We start from the raw sequence: 25,584 nt of genomic DNA on the forward strand, positions 1-25,584 counted from the left end.
CTATTACCTTCTGGACATATCCCTAGCTACTCTCCCTGAGGCTTCTCTCCTCTTGTCCAGCAGAAATCTGACCTCCTAGATGTAACACTTGACTGCCCGCAGACCTGGCCAGTCCCCAATACTGAGGTGGGTAAGGGTATAACACGACATCATAATTTCTCTCAGCCGAAGAGAATTTCCTTGAAAAGAAACAACAAGGATGGAGTTTTTCTTGAGGTAAGGACCTCGAGAGTACTGCCCCCGCTCCAACATCGGAAGCGTCAACTTCAAGGGTGAAGGGAAGAGATGTGTCCGGGTGATGAAGGATGGGGGCGGAGACAAAGGCTCTTCTGAGGAACTCGAAGGCTTTGATGGGACCATGCTGATGGGTCAGCCCCCTTCTTGGTAAGAGCGGTAATGGGTAGAGCAATAGTGGAAAAATTACGGATGAATTTCCGATAGTAGTTTGAGCACCCAAGGAAACGCTGGACGGCTTTTAGGGAATTCGGTAATGGCCAATCTATAACAGCCTTCAATTTCTCAGGATCCATGGTGAAGCCTTTGTCGGAAATTATATAGCCTAGGAAGGCTGTGGATGATCGGTGGAAGAGACATTTCTCCATCTTCGCGTAGAGGCTATTTGCGCGAAGCCGAGCGAGGACCACTCTGGTGTGACGAAAGTGCTTCTCAAGGTTTCTGGAGAAAATGAGTATGTCGTCTAGGTATACTATGACGAAATTACCCAAAATGTCCTGGAAGATGTCATTCATGAATTCTTGGAAGACAGCTGGGGCATTGCAGAGGCCGAACGGCATCACTTGATATTCATAATGGCCCGTGCGTGTGTTGAATGCAGTCTTCCACTCAAGACCCTCGCGTATTCGGATTAGATTGTAAGCTCCTCTCAGGTCAAGTTTGGAAAATACAGAGGCTCCTTGGAGCCGGTCAAAGAGTTCCGAAATTAGAGGAAGGGGTACTGGTTTTTAACAGTGATTTTGTTAAGCCCACGAAAGTCGATACAGGGTCTTAAGGAGCCATACTTTTTCTTCACGAAGAAGAACCCTGCCCCGCCCGGGGAAGTGGAGTTCCGAATAAAACCTCTCTTGAGGTTCTCCTGGATGTAAGTCGTCATAGCCTCGGTCTCAGGCACGGAGAGGGGATATGATTTAGACTTAGGGAGTGTGGCTCCAGGAATTAATTCTCACATGAACGATGAGGCAGTAGGACCTCAGTCTGGGTCTTGTTGAAGACATCCAAGAAATCTCGGTATACTTCTGGAAGGGTGGAGAGAGGTGGTAACGAAGTGTCGAGGCCAGCGAGCACGGTAACGGGGGGTATGACAGCCTCCTTCATGGTAGGACCCCACTGGATCGGCAATTCGTCTGTCCAATCGATACGCGGATTGTAAAGCTGGAGCCACTGCAATCCCAAAACGACCTGGACTGTAGGTGAGCGGAAGACATCGAAGATAATGACCTCAGTGTGACCGTCCACGGTGGTGAGTGTGAGGGGAACAGACTCCCATATAATGAACGCTGGTTGTATAGGTCGGCCGTCAATGGCCTCAAGGCCGATGGGTGCCCTCTTCTTGACCAACGGAATTTGGTTGTTGCAGGCATAGTCGTGATCTAGGAAGTTGCCACCAGACCCGGAGTCGATGAATGCTGCAACCGCTACCCGGACATTGGGATCCTCGAGGGTTATAGGCAAAATAATTCTCTTCGGGAGCTCTTTGAGAGGAGAGGGGCAAGGAGAGATGGTACCCAGTAAAAGCCCCTCAAACTTTACTGGGCGTTCTCGTTTCCCGGTCTCAGGCGGCAGTGACGTACTTGGTGGTCTGGGGAACCACAGTAGAAGCAGAGGCCCTCATTTCGGCAGCGTGTTCTTTCAGCGGTCCAGAGCTGTTGACTACCGATCTGCATCGGCTCAGGAGAGTCCAATGCTGGAAAGGCCAAGGGAGGAGACCTAGGAGAAGCAGGCGTGGGCGGCATAAATCGGGGACGCTGGCGCTCCTGGCGTCTCTCTTGAATACGCTGGTCCACCCGGATGCTAAGGGTAATGAGATCCTCCAAAGAAGAGGGGCGAGCATGAGCTGCCAGATCGTCCTTGAGGGATTCGGACAATCCATGCCAGTATGCCGCGGAAAGGGCCTCATCGTTCTACCGAGTCTCCGCAGCGATTGTGCAGAACTCCACCGCATATCTTGCAGCCGACCTGCGACCCTGGGAGAGTTGAAACAAGGAAGCGGCAGTCTCCCTACGCGCTGGCGTATCAAAGACCTGCTCGAATTCTCGCTGAAATCTGGGGTAATCCTGCGTTATTTCAGATCTGTGTTCCCAGAGAGGCGAAGCCCAAGCAAGAGCGTCGCCCATCAGCAGGGCGTAGATATAGGTCACCTATGAGCGATCTGTGGGAAACCGAGACGGGGACATCTCGAACTGGACGTCACATTGGTTCAAGAATCCCCGGCAAGTAAGGGGATCTCCGGCATACCGGTTGGGTGGTGGGATACGTGGCTCCGCGACGCCCATAGGTACTGGGGCAGGAGGGGAGGGTGCCGCTGGCGGGTGCCTCAGGGAGAGGTTTGAAAGTTGCTGTGCCACGGCCATTACTTGATCGCTCAGGAATTGCCAGTGTTCCATGGACACACCTTGGCCCACCTCACGGGGGTCTGCATTTGGTGGGCTCTGCATAATGTAACGCTTGACTGCCCGCAGACCTGGCCAGTCCCCAATACTGAGGTGGGTAAGGGTATAACACGCACCCACAGCAGTGAGGGCGTGCCCGGAGTGTGGTATAATGTGTTGCCAGGTCTGGTGAGAAAGGGTTAGCCTGATACTTGCCGCGTCCGGGGTGCCAGAGGTCCGAGGGTAGAGATCCGTAAGCCGTAGGTCAGGGGCAGGAGCGAGCAGCGTAGTGAGGTCCAAAGCCGAGTCCAGAGAGTAGCGAGGTAAACGAAGTCTAACGAGAGCCGAGATCAAATCCAAGGGTATCAAACGAGGGCAGGGACTGGAGCGAGAGCTGCAACACAAAAGAGAGCCAGGCATAGACCTCCGTACTACAAGAGCCACAGTAAAACTATGCAGAGCGAGGAAGGAGAGGGCAGACAGGAACTATAAATGCAGGAGAATCAATGGGAGCAAGAGGCGGAGCGGGGGCTTGACTGAGTGGTCCCAGGGATAGGTTTAGATGCCTGATGTGGTGTTCCCTAGTGGGAATAGCCTCCAGCTGCTGGGAGGTGGAGCCAAGGCTGCAGGAGGAGTGTAGAAGAGGACGGGTGCGCGCGCGCCCTGTAACACTCCCGCGCCCCTGTAGCGTGTGGGCGGAGGCGGACTATGTGCCGCGGAGGAGCGGAGCGGCGTCCGACCGGAGCGGGTAAGGATCTGGCGGGGAGGGGGCCTGGGACGAGCGGCAGTACTGGAAGCTAGTGTTATGGATTACAGGTAGCACAGGTACATATATAGCATAATAATATGTCTTAGTACAGCTTAGAGCATACTGTCGCAATATTAACTACTTTTTCTTGCTTTGGAAATAATACCAGTTATCAGAAGTTTGCAGATAGAAATTATTTGATATGCCAGGAAATAGCCAGGGTGTATTTTTGTAACATATGTTGCTAAAAGGCATGAGTTTAGCGTAAAGGAGAAGTTACTTGAACTGCAGACATTCTGGGATTAATTTGCTATGCCGGTAGACAAGTTAGCAGACACAGCAGGTTTTTGTTGGGGGTTATTTCCACACCGATAATAATGACGTACGTCAAGGGCAATAAAAGGTTAGCATAATGCCATGTTAGATCAGAACTGGGTGGCGAGCCACATGAGACGAGACCTACCGAGACTGGCATGACATATCATAATACCTTTGTGGTCATGAGTATGACAGGCATACTAAGTAAATAACCTCTGCATAGATAGATATTGGATTGTTAGCATATTTTACTTATTTTGTTTTCTTGTTATTGTGTTATATTACAATAAAAACAACCTTATCTTATACAAACTCTGAGTGACCTCTCTTAATAATAATCTCACGATACCCTAACACAAAGAGTGTGAGACCATTTTCTGCAGAGAAAAAATTGTGATAACTTGCTTCTGCTTAGAGCAGGAAATAACTTATTGCAAGACGTTACCTGGGAGAAGAGGGTGTGGTCTGACCCACATTATTTGGCGACCAACGTGGGGCCAAATCCGACCAGAGCGGGTAAGGATCTGGCAGGGAGGGGGCCTGGGACGAGAGGCAGTACTAAAAGCCGGGGTGACGGGGACCCGCTGTAAGGCGCGTGTCCCCCGATCCCTTACACTAGAACCTTAGTCCTATCCTAAATACTCCATTCTGACGTCAGTATCCCTATGGCAACAAAGGGTGGGGCCTACCATATATTAATCTGCTAGTAACCCCTTAGGTGGGGGATTACACAAATGCAGAAGAATTGACCATGCATCAGGTCTCAGACACTATTAGAGAGGGTTAGGGTACCTAACAATGCATCGTATCTCAGACTTGCTATTAGACAGGGTTGTTGTTCTGCAGAATTTCACAATATAATGATATGGTTCTGTGGCAGGACGGCCTTTAGCCGAGGTCAGGGAACAGTCCACACGTATAGTTTCAGGATAATGAAAACGTTCAGTGGCTTTATTTCTCCACAGCATACATAACATGCGGGTACACTGTCCCTTTAAACAAAACAAATCCTGCTCCACATTGGGAGGACTGACTAACACACTAGGCCTATCTAGCAGGCTAGCTGGCTAAACCATAACCATCCGTAAGTGTCTTTTAAGCAGTCAGGAAAAACAAATGAACAAGTCTTACTTTGGTTGCAGTAGTTAGCTTGATGTATCCGTCTGGCTAGCAGCACATATAGCCGTGTGCTCTGGTCTAAGGCAGGCAGCTACTGCCAGTAACATCATCTCATACCTTGCTGCTTATCAGTTGTCAGCTTACATCCTGATTACCTAGCTTCCACCTGAGTTAACCCTTATGAGTGCTGGATGAAGCACTCAGACATATGTCTCCCAGGCATAACTGATAGGGGTTGACTTCACCCTGTCACAGGTTCCTTTACCAAAAAAAAGGTTGGAAACCACGATCTACATGATATTAAAAAACAATAAAATACGCGAAACAATAATCAAGAAAAACGTTTCATATTTGCGTTTGATGTCATGTTTTACCTGCCAGATTATCCAAAACCTCCAAACCCCAGTCTTCTTGGAGCACCGACATCAAAATGTTGTCAAATACATTTAGTTCCTTAGCAGTCACGATTCTGTCCCGGAACAAACGACGCGCTTCATATGCAACAATTTCCAGGACGTAGTCTTGAGATTGTTTTGATGTCCCTTAAAAGTAGAACAAATTATAATTATTGTAGATGCCTACAACATTTACAGTATAAACACTCATACTATTTTTAATGGATTATAAAAGAAGAAATTACTTACCAATGCAATAGAAGCATAGGCAAATTGTAAAGAAAAAATGATACAAAAGTAGTTTAGAAGAACAGTAACATGTTAATACATTAACCACATTGCTTGTTTTAAAAAAAATGTATTATTCACTTATTTTCCATTGTAACTATGGGGATTCCTAGTTAAGTATACTGTAATGTCCTCTGATGTAGAGTAACTAACTACCACCGAGGCATAAACCAAATATATTAAAAAAATATTGTAAGCTCTAAGCAGGCAAGCAGAGAAAAACCAATACAATTCGACCACCCAATTTTTTTATTTATCAAAAATGCAGTTATTATTTGATTACATACTTTATCACCTGACCATAAACAGAGCTTCCCAATGTATATTTTGATCTCTCTTCAGGGGTAAAGCTAGGGTTGAGTAATAACAAAAAAATTCCCATGATAACTATATTAAAATAATTATTGCAATAACGATATTTCTCGTGATAAATACCCAATACAAAACATTACGTTCTCTAAATGTCACTGAACTCTTTCCTCTTCCCCAATGCCTCTTTAAGAGGGAGTCCCATTTCCAAGTGACAAAGGCGCTTCAGCATTGTATCCATTTAGACGTATATATTCATAACACAGGACTGGATAAGGATATGGATAACTGCTTGAATGTAGTAAAGTCCCCAGATGGGCCAAAATACCCTGAAGGGTAAGGTGTAGGGCTAGGAAACCCCCATCAAACCCTCATAGGAATGGTCCCTGGACTCACATTAAGCAATCAAGAATAAGAAAGTACTCACTGAAATCTCTTAATCCAAATGTCCTGGTAGGCGTGCAGCCTGGAGTGAAGAGGTAAACATGAAGTACAAGATGATTCTGACACAGCAGCCAAAGAGTGGGTCCCAAACAAAAGGTGTTTAAAAATAATCTTCCATCTAAAAAAGTGGAGGCACTAACCCTCCTTTTTTAGATGGATTAATAAAGGATTATTTTTAAACACCTTTTGTTTGGGACCCACTCTTTGGGTGCTTCGCCAGAATCAGCTTGTTCTTTAAGAGGGAGGAAGGGATTAAGAGATACCTTAAGTGGGGGGAGGGAAAGGTTGATAGAAATTGGGGAGAGCAAAGGGATAAGAGAAAATGGTGGGAGGGGGGGTAAGGGATTAAGAAATATATTGGAGGAAGAAGGGGGTTAAGAGAGACATTGGGGCTAGTAGGGGGCTAAGGGAGACTTTGTGGGGGAGTAGGGGGTTAAGAGATATTGGGGGAGTAGAGGTTTAAGAGAGACATGGGGGGGGGGGAGTAAGGGCTTAAGAGAGAGATTGGGACAGTAGGGGATAAACAGATATTGGTTTCTTCTGGAGGTTTAAATGGCCATCAAATAGAAACCCGCAACCGATGACCTTGCAGCTTCCTATTGGCCCGAGATCTGGAGGCCATTAAAGAAATGTAAAACCAAGTTCACCAGCGCTGATATTGGGAGTTGTTCAGCTCCTAAGGACTCCCAGCTCCCATCTTGAAAATAAAAGGTGGCTTAAATAAAAAAATTAAAAAAAACCCGAAACAAGCCGCCGGGATTCCTGCTTTAAGCCAGTCATGAACAGTACCACGTTGCATTGTTAACCTTTTATTCCACTGCAGGATACTTTTGCATACTAAACTATACAGTATGTAAAGTATGTGGTGAAGGCAGCACTACCGTTCATGGACTGTATGGATTACTTAAATGATTGGTGCACGGGAACAAGTGGAGAGACACCAAATCTCTCCTAAACAAACCCACTTTTCTGTGATTTCACGTTCCCCTCCCCCACTCCCTATCCTCCCCTACTGGCTGTACTTGCAGTCATATTTTATATCCCTGTTTGCCTTTACATATAGTTGCATTATGATGTTGTGTCTTGCAATATACACTCTTTATTGATACACCACCAGTCTTCTTGTTTTCTTTTGGAGTGCTGGGAACACCAGGAGTGTTGCATACAGTATGTGATCAACAATTTAGAAAAATTATAGCAATAGTATGTGTTTTCGCTTTCACACAATCATGCTGGGAAAATATTGAACTTTACCACTTAAAAGTACAATAAGTAAACAGGTTACAGGTTATTTTACCATAATTCTAGATTATATATGCTTTACTGTACAATAGGTTTTTAAAACATTAATAACTTAAATAAAATGCAGAAAAGGGACAAGCTCTGCAATGTTGCACTAGCGATCAAGAGTAGTGGGTGAATTAAAACTTAAACTTTATTAGGCAATGCAAAAAAATAGGTGAACAAAACACAACTATATATAGTACAAGAAAAAAAATATTAAAACTAGTCCAGGGTAGGTCTGAGAGATCTATATCTGAGCAATGGATAAAGCGACTAAAAGCATTAAAATTGGCAGTGTTCACAGTGATTAGTGACACCTAATTATAATCTTCCAATTAGCAGTTTAAAGCCTGCTTGTATCCAGGTTTGATGTCAATATACACAGTGTTTAACAAGGGTATTTATTCTTTTGCTCTTTGGAATTGGCTCATATGTATGCCAATTCTCTATGTACTGACTTAAAAAATCGAGTAATTATAGCCAGGTAAATAGATAGTGACATTCAGTAGAGTCCTTTTTCAAAAAGGTACCCGGAACGTAATGATGGTTCTTAGAAAGCACAGCCCCAGACAGTTGCTAATACATTAGTTTAGTCCAGCAGCTGAAGGGTTAGTTGAGTTTCATGGGTTAAGCAGCAATATAATAGCCAGCTTTTTAAAGTGGCCGCCCAAGCTGCATCCCCCCCCCCCTTTAATGTGTGCATCAAAACAATCCAAACAATAAGTAATTAGCTAAGTTGCAGATCGATCCGTTCTCCTGTGATCGACTGGCAAAGATTCAGCTCAGAGGTTCACTACAGTAAATGGCTGTCAGTGCAGCAATCAAGTTGTTTTAAAAAAAAAATGCTACAAGTATTTCCTCATAGTACAGAACTGATTTATAAAAAAAAAATTAAAAAACACACACACAGGATATTGCTTGGACTGCAGCTTTAAATATTCCTAGTGCAGCAGAGGGTTAGCACACAGCTGGAGCCACAATAGTAGCAATGTGACTTTTGAGGTAGTTGTTAAATAGATACCAAGTAGCCAAGAGACCCTAGAATAAGTAGTGCCAGTAACTGGTTAGTCCTGATGCAATAGTGTATCAACTAAACGCTGCAGCTACAATGGAAGCAAAGTGAACTGAAAATCAACTAAAACAAGCAAACTACACAGAAATAATAATAACAACAACAATAATAATAATAATAATAATAACATGTATATATACTCCAAGGCTTCAATTGGAAAACAAGGGGGCAAAAGGAACTCCTTCCCTATAAAATAACAGATGTAAAGAAAGCCTCAGCCGTGAGCGCTCAAAACCAGTGTGCTCAGGCTAAGGCCCCGGTCACGGCGCTCTAATGCGCGCCCGCGCTTTCGGCTGCGCGTTCCGGCGATTCCCCGGTCTGCAGCTCACTGCAGGAGCAGAGACCGGGGGGGGCGTGCCGGAGGAGTGACGGGGGCGCGGCCATGACATCACCCGGCAGGTTCGCCCTCATTGGCTGAACCGCCGGGGGGCGTGCCTAGCCGCTCGACGCGAGTTCCTGCTCTCAATTCTATTGAGAGCAGGAGTAGCTCTCGCGCGAGCGCTGCGGCCCCCTCTCGCAGCGGGCCCGGCGCCGTTGCGGGGAGGGCTCACAAGAAAGCGTCTGCCTTGGTCCGCCCTTTGGTAGTGACGTCAGGACGCTGGGACACAATACACCTGGTGCGGAAGAACAGCCCTGTCGTCTACACGGACGGATGCACCTGGGAGGACAGGAGGATCTGCTCTTTACAGCTGAAGCTGACTGCAAGACTCCCAAGCACCTGTTTATATGCTGAATACTTACGGACGTCTGTAAGTGTTTTTATTGTGTTGTATGTCTAGTAAAGCGACTTATTTCACTATGAGGTGTTCGCTCTTCTCTTTTTCTTTTTTCCTGTAGCAAAGTGGACTGCAAGGTGGTCAGACCACAGCAGACTATACTCATTCCAAGTAGTATTAAAAGTACAACTATATAATCAGTGGTTTCCAACCTTTTTTTTGGTTAATGAGCCATATCTGTAGTTAGTGAAAAAACAAATACAGGCTACACACAAACAGAAACAGTTATAGCCTACCTGCTGCTAAATCATATCTGAATAGTCCAAGGACCCACTGGGTAAGAATGCAAGGTGTGAAGAGGTAATGACTATAATCATCAACTGAAAACTTGGTGCGGACCTGCACATAAAAAAAAATAAAGCATGTTAGAAAAAGTCAGGATTTCCCCGATTTTATACGTAAAATTATTTTTAAATTTTAGTTTATAAAATGAGCTCCAACATAACATGGAGAATGCACCGCAACTGTAAGATGCTGCAGAGCTTGCAAGTAATGGCAGAGAAGTCCTACTCCATATGGACAAGTTATGGGGTTGACATCTCAATTCCATCTGTATTCGCCAGAAAACATTTCAGTCGGCAGCAATTTTACATAAACAGAGCAACAAAATTATTAAACAAATTAGTAACAATCAAAATCATTATGACAATCTCTTAAGTGCCACAGGGGTCTGCAACTCATTACTGTTGCATGATTTGTTGGCTCTTATAGCACCACAGGATTAATTGAAATTAGATTAAAGAAAGCACTTTCCCCATTCAGCCTCCCAGACTTTGTTATTTTATGGCTTTGGCTTCTTTCTATCTTCCCTCTGCAAGGTTTTAACTTTTTTTTTTCATTACCATTGGTTACCTTCTTTCTACTTGTGTAACTGTCCCCAATGCTGCCCATTCCTTTTTACCTCTTCCTCTCCTTTACAATTCTGCGGCTGCCAAAGAGTTGGGGTTGTGAAAGTAACAGCCATAATGCTTTTTAAAACTTGCAACCCATTGTAAATTCTAGATCACAGCCACAGCTGTAAGTAACTGCCGCGGTCTACTGGTTACGTTACATTTCCCAAGCACAGTTGCAGCTGCCTGCGATCCACAAAACCCGTTTACAGTGTGGCTCTAGTACTGAGGTTGCACGGGGCCGTCGCCATGCTCAATTACCTGTCACCAATGATGAACTGGCGAGCAGAAATTTGGCGCCCCGATATAGATATTAAGCAAATATATAACTTAAGAAATATTATCGTGCCATCAATTCCTTACTCCCCAGAGTAAACTTCTTCAAATATTCAGTCCAGACATATTAAATAAAGTATATTTTCTAATGAGGTTCTTGTAACTTGTAAAACACAAGATATATCTACTGTGGACCTGCTTCTGCCAGTGTCTAGACTAGAAACACCCTTATTTCTAAAAATGTTTTATCAGTGTTACCCAAGAGAATTGCTTAGAGAAGTGTTATTGTGAAGGAATCATGAATCTTGTTTTTTATGTAGATACAGTATCTGCACCTGGATACATTTTCAAGAAGTAAGGGAAATTGACAAACAAAAGATTTATTTACTTCACACCCTGATAAACATTCTTTTGTTTAGTATCAGGGACTTCAAAACAACTTGTGTTTCCTAAATTAACATTTAGACCCCAATACACATTGCCCATAGAGATCAAACTACGGGAATTGTTGACCTGTCCACCTTTTATGATAGATCAGATATTTCTAGGTTTTCCCATCAACTTTAAAGAAACACACAATGTAGTTTGAGCATATTTCCTCAACCAATTAGAACCATGTTCAACTATGGGTTAGAAACACATTTAAACCAGTCAGAGTATTAGTTGGGGAGGAGAGAAGAGATTTTGGAGAAAGAGCTATTATGGTAATTTTGATCATAATCATTGTGCACGTGTGTGTGTGTGTGTGTGTGTGTGTGTGGGTATATATACATGATTAAATAAATAAATATATATACATGATTAAATAAATATATATATATATATATATATACATATACATATACATATATATATATATATATATATATATACATATACACAGACACACACACAAGTGCACAATGATATCACTATAGGATTGTAAGATATTCATGATTTGCATTAAAAAAATATTTTTTTGCACACTGTACACTGCACACTGCGAACTGCACACTGCACACACTCTACACTGCACACACTCTACACTGCACCACTGCACACACTCATTCCCAGCACTCACTCTCACTGCACACTGCACACACTCTCACTGCACACACCACACTGCACACTCTCAGCACTCACTGCACACTGCTTACTGCACACACACTCACAGCACACACTCTCACTGCACACAGCACTCGCAGCACACAGCACTCACAGCACACAGCTTTCACAGCACACAGCACACTCAACACACTCTCACAGCACACTACACCACACCTCCCACTCCCCCTCCCCCTCCCTACCTTTGGTGTCGGCTGCTGAGATCGGAGCGGAGCTGGCATCAGGAGGAGGGGGCGTGTCGGGAGGAGGGGGGCGTGTCGGGAGGAGGGGGGCGTGTCGGGAGGAGGGGGGCGTGTCGGGAGGAGGGGGGGTGTCGGGAGGAGGGGGGGTGTCGGGAGGAGGGGGGGTGTCGGGAGGAGGGGGGGTGTCGGGAGGAGGGGGGGTGTCGGGAGGAGGGGGGGGTGTCGGGAGCAGGGGGGTTGTCGGGAGGAGCAGGCTGGGACTCGGAGGGCTGCGTGGGCTTTGCCGCGGAGGGCCGGTAGGTGTGGGGGCCTGGGGGGGGGGGAGGAAATGGATGCCGGTGGTGGGAGGTAAGGAGCAGGTTGCGGCTGGACTCGCTGTTGCTAGGGGACGTGTAGGGCTTCCGGCCACCTCTTCCTTCCTTCCTTCCCTCCTCACTCCCTCCCTCCTGATCAGGCGGCAGCCATTTTTTTTAAAAATTAGCGCAACCCCGGTTCTAGCGCGGTCGGATCGGGTGGCCCCAGAGGACCGCGCTATAACAGGGTTTAGCTGTATATATCTATCTATATATATATATAGATATATATGCAAATCATGAATATCTGACAATCCTATAGTGATAGAATGACCTGGTGCTTGTGTCATAAAAATAATAAAGCATACATTACCAGCAAAGGTAAGAAGACAACAGCACTCAGAAGGTATAAGCAGCAATAAACTGTATTAAAGAAACTTTCACATATATTGTATGTATGTATTGTATGTCTTTATTTATATAGCGCCATAAATGTAAATAGCGCTTCACAGTAGTAATACATATCATATAAATAACAAATAATATAAATAACAGATGATGGGAATAAGTGCTTCAGACTTAAAAGTAACATTAAGGAAGAGGAGTCCCTGCTCCGAGGAGCTTACAATCTAATTGGTAGGTAGGGAGAACGTACAGAGACAGTAGGAGGGAATTCTAGTAAGTGCGTCTGCAGGGGGCCAAGCTTTATGTATCATGTGTCCAGGATTATCCAGTGCTATTCATATGCTTCTTTAAGCAGATGTGTCTTAAGGTGGGTCTTAAAGGTGATAAGAGAGGGTGCTAGTCGGGTATTGAGGGGAAGGGCATTCCAGAGGTGTGGGGCAGAAAGTGAGAAAGGTTTAAGGCGGGAGAGAGCTTTAGATACAAAGGGGGTAGAAAGAAGACATCCTTGAGAAGAACGCAAGAGTCGGGATGGTGCATGGCGAGAAATTAGGGCTGAGATGTACGGAGGGGCAGAAGAATGTAAAGCTTTAAAAGTGAGGAGGAGAATTGAGTGTGAGATACGGGATTTGATCGGAAGCCAGGAGAGGGATTTCAGGAGGGGAGATGCGGAGACAGATTTAGGAAAGAGTAGAGTGATTCTGGCAGCAGCGTTTAGGATAGATTGTAGGGGAGATAGGTGAGAGGCAGGAAGGCCGGACAGCAGGAGGTTGCAGTAATCAAGACGTGAGAGAATGAGGGCCTGAGTCAGAGTTTTAGCAGTCGAGCAACAGAGGAAAGTGCGTATCTTTGTGATATTGCGGAGGAAAAAGCGACAAGTTTTAGAAACGTTTTGAATATGAGAGGAGAATGAGAGAGAGGAATCAAGTGTAACCCCTAGGCAGCGTGCTTGGGCTACTAGGTGAATGATCATATTACCAATAGCAATGTGGAAGGAGGTAGTAGGGCCAGGTTTGGGAGGAAGTATAAGGATCTCTGTTTTTGCCATTTTAAGTTTCAGTCGGCGGATGGCCATCCAGGATGATAGTCCAGAGAGGCATTCAGAAACTTTGGTCTGTAAAGCAGGTGTAAGGTCAGGGGTTGAAAGGTAAATTTGTGTGTCGTCAGCATAGAGGTGATATTTAAACCCAAAAGATGTGATTAGGTCACCTAGAGACAGTGTGTAAAGAGAAAAGAGAAGGGGTCCCAGGACAGAGCCCTGGGGTACCCCCACAGAGAGATCAATAGAGGAGGAGGTGTTAGCCAAAGAGACACTGAAAGTACGATGGGAGAGGTAAGAGGAGATCCAGGATAGAGCTTTATTCCGAATACCAAGAGTATGGAGAATGTGAAGGAGAAGAGGGTGGTCCACGGTGTCGAATGCTGCAGAGAGATCGAGTAGTATGATCAGAGTGTAATGACCTCTGTCTTTGGCAGCATGGAGGTCATCAGTTATTTTAGTTTGGGCTGTTTCAGTAGAGTGAGCAGTGCGGAAGTCAGATTGCAGAGGTCTATAAGAGAATAGGTGTTGAGAAACTGTAGCAATCGAGAGAATACAAGACGTTCAAGGAGTTTGGAGGCAAAAGGCAGGAGGGAGACAGGTCGATAGTTAGGACAGGTAGGGTCAAGCTTGCTGTTTTTGAGTAATGGTATAACGGTTGCATGCTTGAAGGAGGATGGAAAAGTACCAGAGCAGAGGGAAGAGTTAAAGATCTGTGTGAGCATAGGGATTATAGAAGGAACAAGAGGTTTTAGGAGATGGGAGAGAATGGGATCAAGAGGGAAAGTGGTAGAGGGAGAAGAGGAGATCAGCAGTGACACATCCTCCTCCGAGATAGCGGAAAAAGAGTCAAGAAAGGCAGGAGGAGAGTTGGGAAGCAGTGTGGGATGGGAGGAAGCAACAGATGGGATGTTCTGATGTATGGATTCCACCTTTTCCTTAAAAAAGTCAGCAAAGTCCTGAGGTGAGATGGACGAAGAAGAGGAGGCAGCTGAGGGTGGTCTGAGTAGAGAGTCAAAGACAGAAAAGAGTCGGCGTGGGTTAGACTTGTGTGTGTTGATTAGTGATGAAAAGTAGGTTTGTTTAGCCTGGGAGAGGGCAGAGTTGAAACAGGACAGCATAAATTTGTAGTGAAGGAAGTCTGCGAGCGTATGAGATTTCCTCCAGAGGCGTTCAAAGGAACGAGTGGAGAAACGCAGCATGCGTGTGTGGGAGTTTAGCCAGGGTCTGGGGTGAAAAGGGCGAGGAAGGCAGAGAGAAAGCGGGGCATGAAGATCAAGAGAGGAAGATAAGGCAGAGTTGTAGTTCCTGACCAGGTTGTCAGGGTCTGAAGCAGAACTGAGAGAGAAGAGGGAGGAACGTAAAGTGGAATCAAGAACTGGTAGGTTAATAGAGCGCAGGTTTCTGCAAAAACGAGGGCGAGATGGAGATGGAGAGAAGCGAGAGAGAGAAAATGAGATGAGGTGATGGTCAGAGAGAGGAAAAGGGGAAATGGAGAAATCGGGGAGAGAGAAGTTTTTAGTGAAAACCAACTCTAGGTAATGTCCATCCTTGTGGGTGCTGGCTTCAGTCCACTGTTGAAGGCCAAAAGAAGAGGTTAGAGAGAAAGCGGGAAGCCCAAGGGAGAGAGGGGTCAACAATGTGGCAGTTGAAGTCCCCCAGGAGAAGAACAGGGGAGTCTAAGGAGAGAAAGGAAGAGAGCCAGGATTCAAAGTGAGAGAGAAAGGCAGAAGGGGGATGAGTAGAGGAAGGTGGGCGATAGATGACCGCCACATGGACCGGGAGAGGAGAGAAGATCTGGACTGTGTGAACCTCAAAGAAGGGAAAAGCAAGAGAGGGAGGAATAGGAAGGGCACGGTAGCGGCAGAGAGGAGAGCAGGAGCCCCACGCCTCCACCCCTGCCATCGGGGCGCGGAGTGTGGGAGAAGGAAAGGCCACCATAAGAGAGGGCAGCTTCCACACCCCCTTGAGAAAGATCCCTTGAAGAGGATCGAAACGTTGGAATTTGTGAACACTGAATACAGTTTATTTGGACTTTACCTGGTGAGTGCTGTCTTTTTTTATCACCTTGCTGATGATTACATGCAATTGATTGACTGATTGATTATATATATATATATATATAATCAATCAATGTGGGTTTAGATAGGATGAACTGTATTGTATTGTTTTGTTAGGCCTGTAATAAGTACAAACCTTATAAATGAAGTATAATCAGTACAACCATGTAATTGTTATATTTTGTTGCTGTTCTAATAATTGCTGTTTATTTGATTGAAACCTCTATCACGTCATATCTCTCATAAACCAGGGTATGCATGTGTTGGTGTGTATCCTATTGAACACATATCTACACATCTATATTCTTATGTCTGGATAAGGCTATAAGATAAAGAAGACTTTTTGGTTACATCCTTTGATCAAATAATGCCAAGCCTGCTAACCACGTCAAGGTATGTCTCTATAGCAGGTCCCTATGCTAAATGCATACTAATGTTATGTGAAATAAACCCAGAAGGGGTTAATATATCCAAGCATATGGTTATATAACCTAGTTCAGTTAAAAACTGGTAAATACCAGTAAGGATACTTACATGTCGGCAAGTAAAGTGAATAGTGAAAATACAGGGACCATACTGGGAGATTATATACCTTGAAAAAGGAGGGTCTGACCTCCCACAAGCTGCTCATTACGCAGTTGCAGGTGATTTGGCTAAATACATTAATAACACCCTAATAGTGGTGCCCTCTAGGAGCAAGCTGCTAAGGATTTAATTCGGCCTAACAGAAAATGTAAAACAAATATATAATCACTGCGCTTCTCCCTGTAAGGAGCAAGCACGGTGATTATATATTTCTTTTACATTTTTTGTTGGGCCGAATTAAATTACCTCTCGTTTTCAAGTATGTCCTGGGCACAGAGTTATAAAAATATATGGTTACATTAAAAAAAACAGGGTTATACAGTCAATTCACAGACATTTCATGGACAGATAGAGTTGGAAAATTGGGTACAGGGGATAAAGGGCTTGTGAGTTTCAGACTGAAATACAGCAGCTTTAATGTCAGCGAACGGCAGCAAGCGGCTCACACACTTTGGCTGCGCCAAAGGCTGCCCGCCTTTGGGGCAATGCAGATTTACACTGGGTGGTTGAGATTCAATGCAGCTGTGAACACAAAGTTCTTTGTGTCCTCTAGGCTCATTAACATTCCAGTGAATGGGGCTGGTGTTCCACGAAGTACAAGCAAATGTTAACCCTTAGCAGAAGGTTAGTAGCTCTTGGGGAGCTCCATCAGGCTGTCCGCCTTTGGGGCAACACAGATGTACACTGGGGTGGTTGAGATTCAATGTAGCTGACATGGTTGACAAAAAATTTAACTGCCTCACATTTATTTTATTCATTTAATGTAATTTAATTAATAAAGTATATCAAACAATTTGATTAATGTACTGTGGGGTTTAAGGGATTTATGCTCAACAATATGACATTTGACTACATGTTCATGACTCAGTGAACATAATAGTAAAAATGCACATTCAAAGCAATAGCTCCTCCATTCCTTTTCACATTTTCTGAACCGTTAATGTAGATTACGACTTTAAAAAATGCATTCCCTGTTGATTGAAAGTCATCAACATGATATGTGAATATAGATCATTTAATCAAATACATTACAAAGTCTGAAAGAAGTCAAATGAATACATATATTTAGTGGGAAATACAATATACTGTACATGACAAATTTCAAACAACTGGAGATTGTCTAAGTGGCAACATATTAAAATAAATAAATGTCAAAATATTTACCTGTTCATAGACTTGAACCATGGATCCTGCCAATTGATGGATTTTTGATAAAGAGCTCCAAACAGGGTGATTCTTCAGATTTTTGTGCATAACAGGCTCCAAATAAGAACTGCAAATCGTTTGCAGTTGACCTCTTTCAGGATAGCTAAGGACATGGTTAAAATGAATAAAAAATGTAATCCATTGTTCATTTTGTGTGTTAAAGTAAGGACAGAGAATATTATCGGAGAGGACAACTAGCAGGGAGCAGTGTATTTTTCACTTTGCACTGGGTTTTCACCCATTTCTGATTATGCAGATTACATTCAACAATAAATAAATACAGATTCTCTGCTTGATATAGTGAAGTAATACTGTAGTGCCACCGATTATTCTAAAACAAACCTGGGGCAATCTCCAAAATGACCCAGGTACATGCTGCAACATTTCACACATTTCTGCAGACCGACTAATGGTCCATCGGATTAACAGCGGGGGTCCCTGGCAGTCCCATTCATACTGAATGGGACTGCCAGGAACCCCTGCTGTGTTAATCCGATGGGCCATTAGCCTCTGCAGAAATGTCACTAAAATGTACCCAGCATGTACCTGGCTAGTTTAAGGCAAGCTTTAGAATACTCGTTGGCTCGTCTGTACATACTGTAGCAACATGTTACCATCTGTTACTGCAGGGGAGCGCAATCTTTTTCCCCTGCGCCCCCCTGCCGCCTGTCTCCCTCTCCTCATGCTCCCCCTGCTTACCTTGACTCAGACGACCTGGCGTCATGACGTCACGTTGCCATGGCAATGTGTCACCAGGAGCCATCAGAACCAAGGTAAGGAGAAGTTAATTTAAATGCCTTGGGGAAGCGTGCGGGGCCTCTGTAAACCCTGCGCCCCCTGCAGAGAATCTTGCAGCCCCCCTTGGTACATTAACCATTCACCTTTTTTTTTCCAAGTAGGAAGCTCAAAGAAACCTCACTTACCTCTGTTGCCTCCTGGTAGCATCCCCCGCTAAGTAAATAATATGGAAATTTAAATCTCATGTGGCAAACACAAGATTAAAAAAAAAAAAAAAAACAGTGGTGCCTATGGAGGTAAAAATCTAGGAAAGCAGAGGGTCCTCAGAGCTGAAATTAACGCTGTTCAGTTTAGCATGGAATGCTGCCTTAAGGCAATTAAACAACCAGAGAGTCTAGCTTGAGAACTAAAAATCCATCTGGACCAATAATACCGACGGTCAGTATGAAAGTCCTTTGATACCTAAAAGACTCTGTGATAAAACCATTTTACATTTACACTAAATGACTGTACTAAATAACAACCAAAATCCTATATAAACTCTGAACCATTCCACATTTAGAGGAAACAGACTAAAACATGAACAATAACCTAATACTTACTCGACAGCACAAATACGGACAACCGATGTAAATCGAGTTGTCAGTTTGTGTCTTCCTATTGTGCCACCAGCAGACATGGATGCCACAATCTGAATGTTTTCAAGACCAACCCATTCAAGATTCTCATCATAGAAGCCATGATATGTTAACACCTAAACCGACAGAAAAACAAAGACATATACAATTGAAGTAATGCAACACATTTGAGTCATTATTTTCCAGTAAATACATCGATGAATAAAGTATAATTCTAATGATTAAGTGATTTTACTTTCCAAAAGTTCATATCTGTTTTGAACTAATTTTTAGGTAAACAATTTAGTTTGGAGAGAAGGCAAAGACAAAAAAAATAAACAAAATGAACACAAAAGCCATGGTGAAATATATTTAAAAAAAATCAAAATACAAAGAAAGTCTGGAAATAGAATGATGCATGCTTAAAAATGCACTCTGGCAACGCTTTAAAAAAAGGTTTTAATAGGTTTTAAAAAAGGACCTTTTTAATAGGTTTGAAGCAGTGGGTAAGTATCTCAGGAGTGCTCCTGGATAATCACTGTGAGCCCCTTCAGCTTTAAGATGTATTTGGAGGAGCACTAAACCTGAGATTTGGTCTATCAATATTGTTATAACATACAGGGAGCACCACTAAAGTCTTCGGAGAGTACTAGTGCTCTACGGTCCACAATGAAAAAAACTATATTACCCAATAAAACCTAAGCCCCAACGATTTTAGATGATATGAGTTTCTAAATCGTTTGTACTTCAAAAATTCCATATCGCTAGGCATGGTTTTATTAGACCCCAATCATGCCCAAAACTTCAACCAGAGTGAACAGATCCTCAGGCACACAGGAGGAGCCATTAGAGAGTGGTAAAGTTGCTACTATATGGAAGTTTCTATGAAGAAGTCTTTAATCCAGAGTAACAGATCTTAATCCAACTGGGTTAATGCAATGCACTTAAATCCTACAAGTACTACCCAGAACAAGCAAGCCAACAGAGGATTCTGCCGGTCTATTAGATACCCTAAATCATACAAGTTCAGCAGCAAACATTCTGTGACGTACTATCCTGTACCTCGGAGCTCTGCATGTCATTGTTGCCTTACTACTACGCTTCAACCCACTGCTTTTCCTTCAATCTAAAATCTGCTTTATTCACAGGGTCAAACCCGCTGCCCAGTAATTGCTTAGAAACGGATTCTCTGCAGTTTCATTGCTGTTAACCACTTTCTGCTAAAAATAAATAAATAAAAAAGGATTGAAACATAGTACTGTAATGTTAAATTGCATATTAAAGGAAGATGGGCTTACCTGCTGTAGGAATGCGACTAAAGTGCTGGTACCCCATTTATCAGGTCTCGGAAGGTTGATATCTTTTAAATACAGCACCAACGTCTCACAGTCTTTTGGCCTATACACTCGACCAGTATTAGTACTAATTACTAAGCAAGTCTGTGTTAGTTTTTGCAAGACATGACGAGAGGATGTTTGTGCACTACAATGAACTGTAGCGATGTGAGTAGATCGAAGTTTGGAAAATGCATAACGAAGGAGCATTCTGAAAAACAAAGTTATAAACACTGTGATAAACAGCACTCCTGAAAAACAGCGGCAATTACCACTTTTTACAAAATCATTGGTTTGAGTATCATATCTTTTAGGATAATACTCAAAAGAAAAGTTATCACGTTACAAGTGTTTTTAATAATACTGTATGTATGTATCAATGTATTTCAACCCACACACAATTATTTATATTCCTATTGTTACCATGGTTGGCAGGTGATATTGAATTAAATCCAGGCCCAGTCGTTTCCACACTACAGACCATGTTCCATTTAAATTCCCAAAAGGGCTATGCGTCCTCCATATAAATATCCGTAGCTAACTGCCCAAACTAGCTGAACTCAAAGCATGGTGCTTCTTGTATAAGCCTAAAGCCATAATTCTTACTAAACATGGCTAAGATTAGATTGTAAGCTCTTTGGGGCAGAGGCTCCTTTTCCTAATGTTGAAGCGCTTATATTTATTATGTAATATGTATTACTGTTGTAATTCGCTATGTACATGGATGGCGCTATATAAAGATCTACCTACATACAAAACTCTTGATACATCTATCTCAATTCAAGGTTACTCAAAGAGAGGAGTGTTATTTTATATGGACGATTCCTTAAAGTTTGTGTTACTAAATAACACCAAAAGCCCATCCTCACTTGATCATTTAGTTTGCAAAATTTGTTTCCCTTTCTTTAAGCCTATTATTGTTGACATGTAAAGACCCGCTGTTGCGGCCATTCCTGGCCAGCACTGGCACATCCATGTGAGCCTAACATTGCCTCAACTAAGATGGCTGAAATCTGGGGTGCTTCGCCTCTACCAAGATGGCCAAGATTCAATGTCACTTTGCCTCAACTAAGATGGCTGAATCCAAGAAGTGTTCTCATCTCACCCTGAGTTAAGATGGAGACTGGAAATTGGCTACACCTGGATAGGCCTTTAAATAGCAGCCATTTGCCCCAAGCCAGTTCCTGATCAAGGTGTCGGTTTACTGTAGTCCACATTTGTTCCAGTTTCTCTGCACTAGCTTCGATCCCAGCTTGTGACACCAACTACGAACCCCAACTGCGAACTTTGCTGCCTGCCTTGATATCTGCCTGTGAACCAGATAGACTTCACTATCCTTATTAGGATTCAGTCCAAAGACCTGTGGTCAGTCTCTGTATTCTGCAGGTCGGCTTTTTGGTCTGAGACGAGCACCATTGCAGTATCACCAAAAACAAATTCTATTTTGTCTTCTGGCCAAATCCCTAAGGCTGGAAAGCTGCCAGATCTAGCCCAGTTTTCAAAAGTGGTGACAAAAACATGATCATTATTTTATTTTTATCACCCATTAATGGGAAGGTTCATTCTCAACTAAGCATTTTTTATATTCCTAGATTTTGCAAAGGCTTTTTATACTGTTGACCCTTCTATTGGCCCGCATGCTCTAAACTGGGTTCTCCCTTATTTATCAGGAAGATCCCAATGTGTGTCTATCTCCGGCATAAAATCGGACCACTTTGATATTACCAGTGGGATCCCCAAAGGCTCTGTTCTGGGTTCTTTACTGTTTTCTAAATGATCTGCCCACAGTTTGTAAGACAATTTCTTTCATATGTATGCTGATGATATATTCACGCATCATATATTCACGCAATCCCAGCTTCTCTAACCTTTAAACTGTACTGCAATCTTATTTCTGAAAACTGGATTAACTCTTAAAAAACTGCTTATAAAGTGACAAAACAGTAACCATGGTACTTGGGACTAAGGCTACATTTCTAAAGCTTCCCGCAACAAAGCTACTGATCAGAACCAGCTCTTACATTAATCTTGCCTCAGTTACTAGCTTTAAGTATTTGGATATGTGGTTTTACTTCCTTCTAACATTTGGTTTACATATTGACAAACTGACATCTAAAATCTATCCCAAACTGGGTGTACGTTATAGAAATAAATCCTGCCTAAGCCATTTGGTCAGAAAGTGCATTGCACAGCAGATGCTAATGTAAATTATTGACTATGAGCATATAGTTTATGGTACAGCACCCCAAACTCACCTCAGCAAACAGCATTCTTTACAAATCAATATGCCATTTTGTCTTATTACAGTATTTAACATCAACTCCCACCATTGTGATCTGTTAATTGGACTAGGTTGGCTATCCCTTAATTCAGACGCAATGTACATCTTTCCTGTTTTACCTTCAAATACTTCCTGGACAAGTTACCCAATTATCGGAGCAGGCATCTCATTTCTACTATACACACCACTTATCTCCTTAGATCCGCCTCCAGAAATCAAATTATGGTTCTAAGGTTCAATAAATAAAATCTAGTCGCACTTCCTTTTCTTACTGATAGCCCAAATTCGGAAATAATTTCCAAGAGTCTCTCAAAATTGCCATCTGTCTAACTTCTTTCATGACTTCGGCTGTTTCCTACTTTAAACATGTTTGCAACTGTAACTTGTAATACTGTCAATTTATTATTTTGTACTTAGATCATACATGAAAATGAGGCCACTTAATGGTTTTTTTCTTGATATACTTTTTTTATTTTTTATTTATAAAAATATTTTAACCAGAAGTTTAAAATAAGATTACATTACTTACCCCTTTCCACATCCTTCTGGGCCAACTAAGATAAATGGTTGTTTAGTATCTACACCAAGCCATGGCTTGAAATAATCCAGACCCCTCTGGATATCAGGAGTTCTGATAACTGGAAGAGTTTGAGGATTACTGAAGTCTTCCACAGTTAAATTCTCAGGTTTTTCAAGGTTATAGGCCATTAAGCGTCCTGTTTTAGAGTCATAATATGTTTCCAAAGGCTTACGAGGATCGGGTGGAGATTCCTGTGCCCAACTGAAAACCTATAGAGAAGGGAAAGTAAAAAGGAAATAAAATGGAATCTTTTTTTTTTTACAGTATGTATTGTCAATTATTATAGTGAGTTATAGCATGGAGCAGTTAGTATGTTGAGAACATTGGTGTACTGTATAAGAACCTTTACAGCCCAATGCATTGTTAAAAGTAAAACACAGGCTTAATAAAACATGAAATGCTTGTTAATCACAACTAATAATGTTTTAATAAAAACATTTATGAACCATGATATTCTGGCATCCAAAAGGTTTATCTGATTACAACAACAAAAAAACAAAAAAACTGCCTTCCTAATATTTGTGATTTTTTTTTTCTATTGGTCTCATATAGGGATAAAAAAAAATAATCTAAAATTGCCATTCTTTCCTTACAAACCACATACATGAGAAAGAATTGCCTTTTTCCTACACAACATCTCCAAAAGCATACACACTACATTATGTTGAAAACAGGATATTGAATCATTATTATAAATATTTAAACAATGGTTTGAATATAGAAGCAAAAATTGTCTGCATCTTGTCTTTACTGTCTCTAAATATATTACTTCTGGTGTGAAGACATTTTGCAAATCAAATCAAATTGATTATTTTGAAGAATCCATGGTTGAATTTTGAAGCGATTACCTCTTTTGCAAATTCATTCCTTGACTTCATGTTAAGGTTTCCTCCAAGCCCCCGAATCAGACTAATGATGAATTGACTCCGATCCGTACAGCCATGAAGGTGGGATAATCCATTCATAACTGTCCCAACAAGACTGGTTTCTACCACAAAGTCATTCTATGGATAAGAATACAGATTTAAGAATTGTAGTCCCTACTTACTCTATCCTGTCAAAACTAGGGCAAAGGATCTAATTCACAAAAGACTATTTATAAACAGTGTGCGCACACCTGTGATGGTTCACATATACCTTAGCTTAATAGTAAAATCATTCCATTTTGCATGGATCGAACTTAAAAAAAAAAAAAAAAAAAAAAAAATAGCCCAAGCCATTGTCTACAAACAAAAACTAAACAAAACAAAAAAATAAATAAATAAATAAATACATTCAATAGTACAACGCCAATCTTTATAAACAACTTACACATTAAATAGATTTCTTAATCTTTACAGTCCACAATACACTTTATTCAATAGTTTAGGTTACATTACATTATTGGTGTATGGGAACAGTTCCAAATACAAGTAAATTTGAATGCCGTTTGCACGCAACCGTGCTATTTAATACATGGAAATTGCATGTTGGCACTGTTTACATAGAAGGAATGCAAAGTTTATGTTCTAGTTGTGTTTATGAAATATCATCCTTCATAAGATTATATTATGGAAACTCACATGCTAAAACTGGAGCATGCAAAACTACTACTATGAACGTGCTTGCCAGTAATTAGGATTACAACTGTTTTCACCTGTTAATAGTACATGGCCGTAAAATAAATTATCAACAAAAAATATTAATGTTTCGGAAACAGACATTTTTAAAAGTGTTGTAATGAGGGGATCCTCCTGATCTGAAGCATATTGTTTTCAGCACCAGGACTCCCCGGTTCCCAAGATACTTACTGGTGAAGTTACCGGTCTTGCAGCCCCTCCAGGAAAAACAAAATGGCCGTTCAAATTTTACATGTTCCACGAGCCAATAGGAAGCTGCAATCTTATCAGTTGCAGCTTGCTATTGGACGGGCTTTTAAATCCCAGAGAGATACCAGGAAGTAATACTGGTAATTTCAATGGTAAGTATGCCCCGGATGAGGTGATTCTATTCACAAAACGTGTAGGGTTAGCTGGCTACTCGGCTGTATGCTAACAATCTTGTGGAGGAGTCCCAGTTTCTCTTGCGGTTCGTACTATGAGTTGCTGACAAAGAGCGCACGGCGGGTGACGGAACAGAGGTGTCCGCATCACTCATGCACATTCCGACATGCAGAGATAACGAGACCGACACCACAAGATACTGCAAGACTCAACGGGCGCCACACTTACCATTAAAAGTGTGAAAACTGTTTTATTATGGAGATATTGTGAGTTCGATAACTCATAAGCCACTTATAGGCCAAAATGCCTACTGCTATTCAGTAATGGTATAGAAAAAACTGTGCACCAAATGTATTGAATAATGTGATTACATATATAAAAGTGTAGAAGAGACTTAATAGAATAAAGTGATAGTGTACACAATATAAAATAGTACACCAAGGTTAGATACAAATCAGTGACTTGTGCAAGTGATAAAAGATGACCTTAAACAATAACGAATGAAAGTCTGCTGCTGATCAGGGCAGATGGCTCAGCATCTTGGAAGACATGTAAAAGAAAACAGACAGTGCACAACTCTCATAGCGTAAAATGTAATGTGGAAAATACAAGGGATGGTATTATATACACGTACAAAAAATCCAATTGTTAAAACA

The 25,584-nt window shown here is 42.3% G+C and overlaps 1 protein-coding gene across 6 annotated transcripts in view; it reads right to left on the reverse strand.

Moving 5' to 3' along the window:
* Nucleotides 1–25,584, reverse strand: part of DYNC2H1 (dynein cytoplasmic 2 heavy chain 1) — a 631,818-nt gene that overhangs the window by 499,663 nt on the left and 106,571 nt on the right. For 5 of the 6 annotated variants that reach the window (XM_075592399.1, XM_075592403.1, XM_075592398.1 and 2 more), the window contains exons 41-47: nucleotides 23,795–23,950; nucleotides 22,896–23,155; nucleotides 20,050–20,296; nucleotides 18,737–18,888; nucleotides 17,355–17,499; nucleotides 9,596–9,698; nucleotides 5,166–5,333 (exon numbers count right to left, since the gene is read on the reverse strand). In XM_075592399.1, coding sequence (XP_075448514.1) covers nucleotides 5,166–5,333; nucleotides 9,596–9,698; nucleotides 17,355–17,499; nucleotides 18,737–18,888; nucleotides 20,050–20,296; nucleotides 22,896–23,155; nucleotides 23,795–23,950 — 1,231 coding nt within the window. The remainder of the gene's footprint in view (nucleotides 1–5,165; nucleotides 5,334–9,595; nucleotides 9,699–17,354; nucleotides 17,500–18,736; nucleotides 18,889–20,049; nucleotides 20,297–22,895; nucleotides 23,156–23,794; nucleotides 23,951–25,584) is intronic. The other variant, XM_075592400.1, reaches the window with a different exon arrangement.

This window comes from Ascaphus truei, chromosome 3 (assembly GCF_040206685.1).
Source record: "Ascaphus truei isolate aAscTru1 chromosome 3, aAscTru1.hap1, whole genome shotgun sequence".
NCBI lineage: Eukaryota > Metazoa > Chordata > Amphibia > Anura > Ascaphidae > Ascaphus > Ascaphus truei.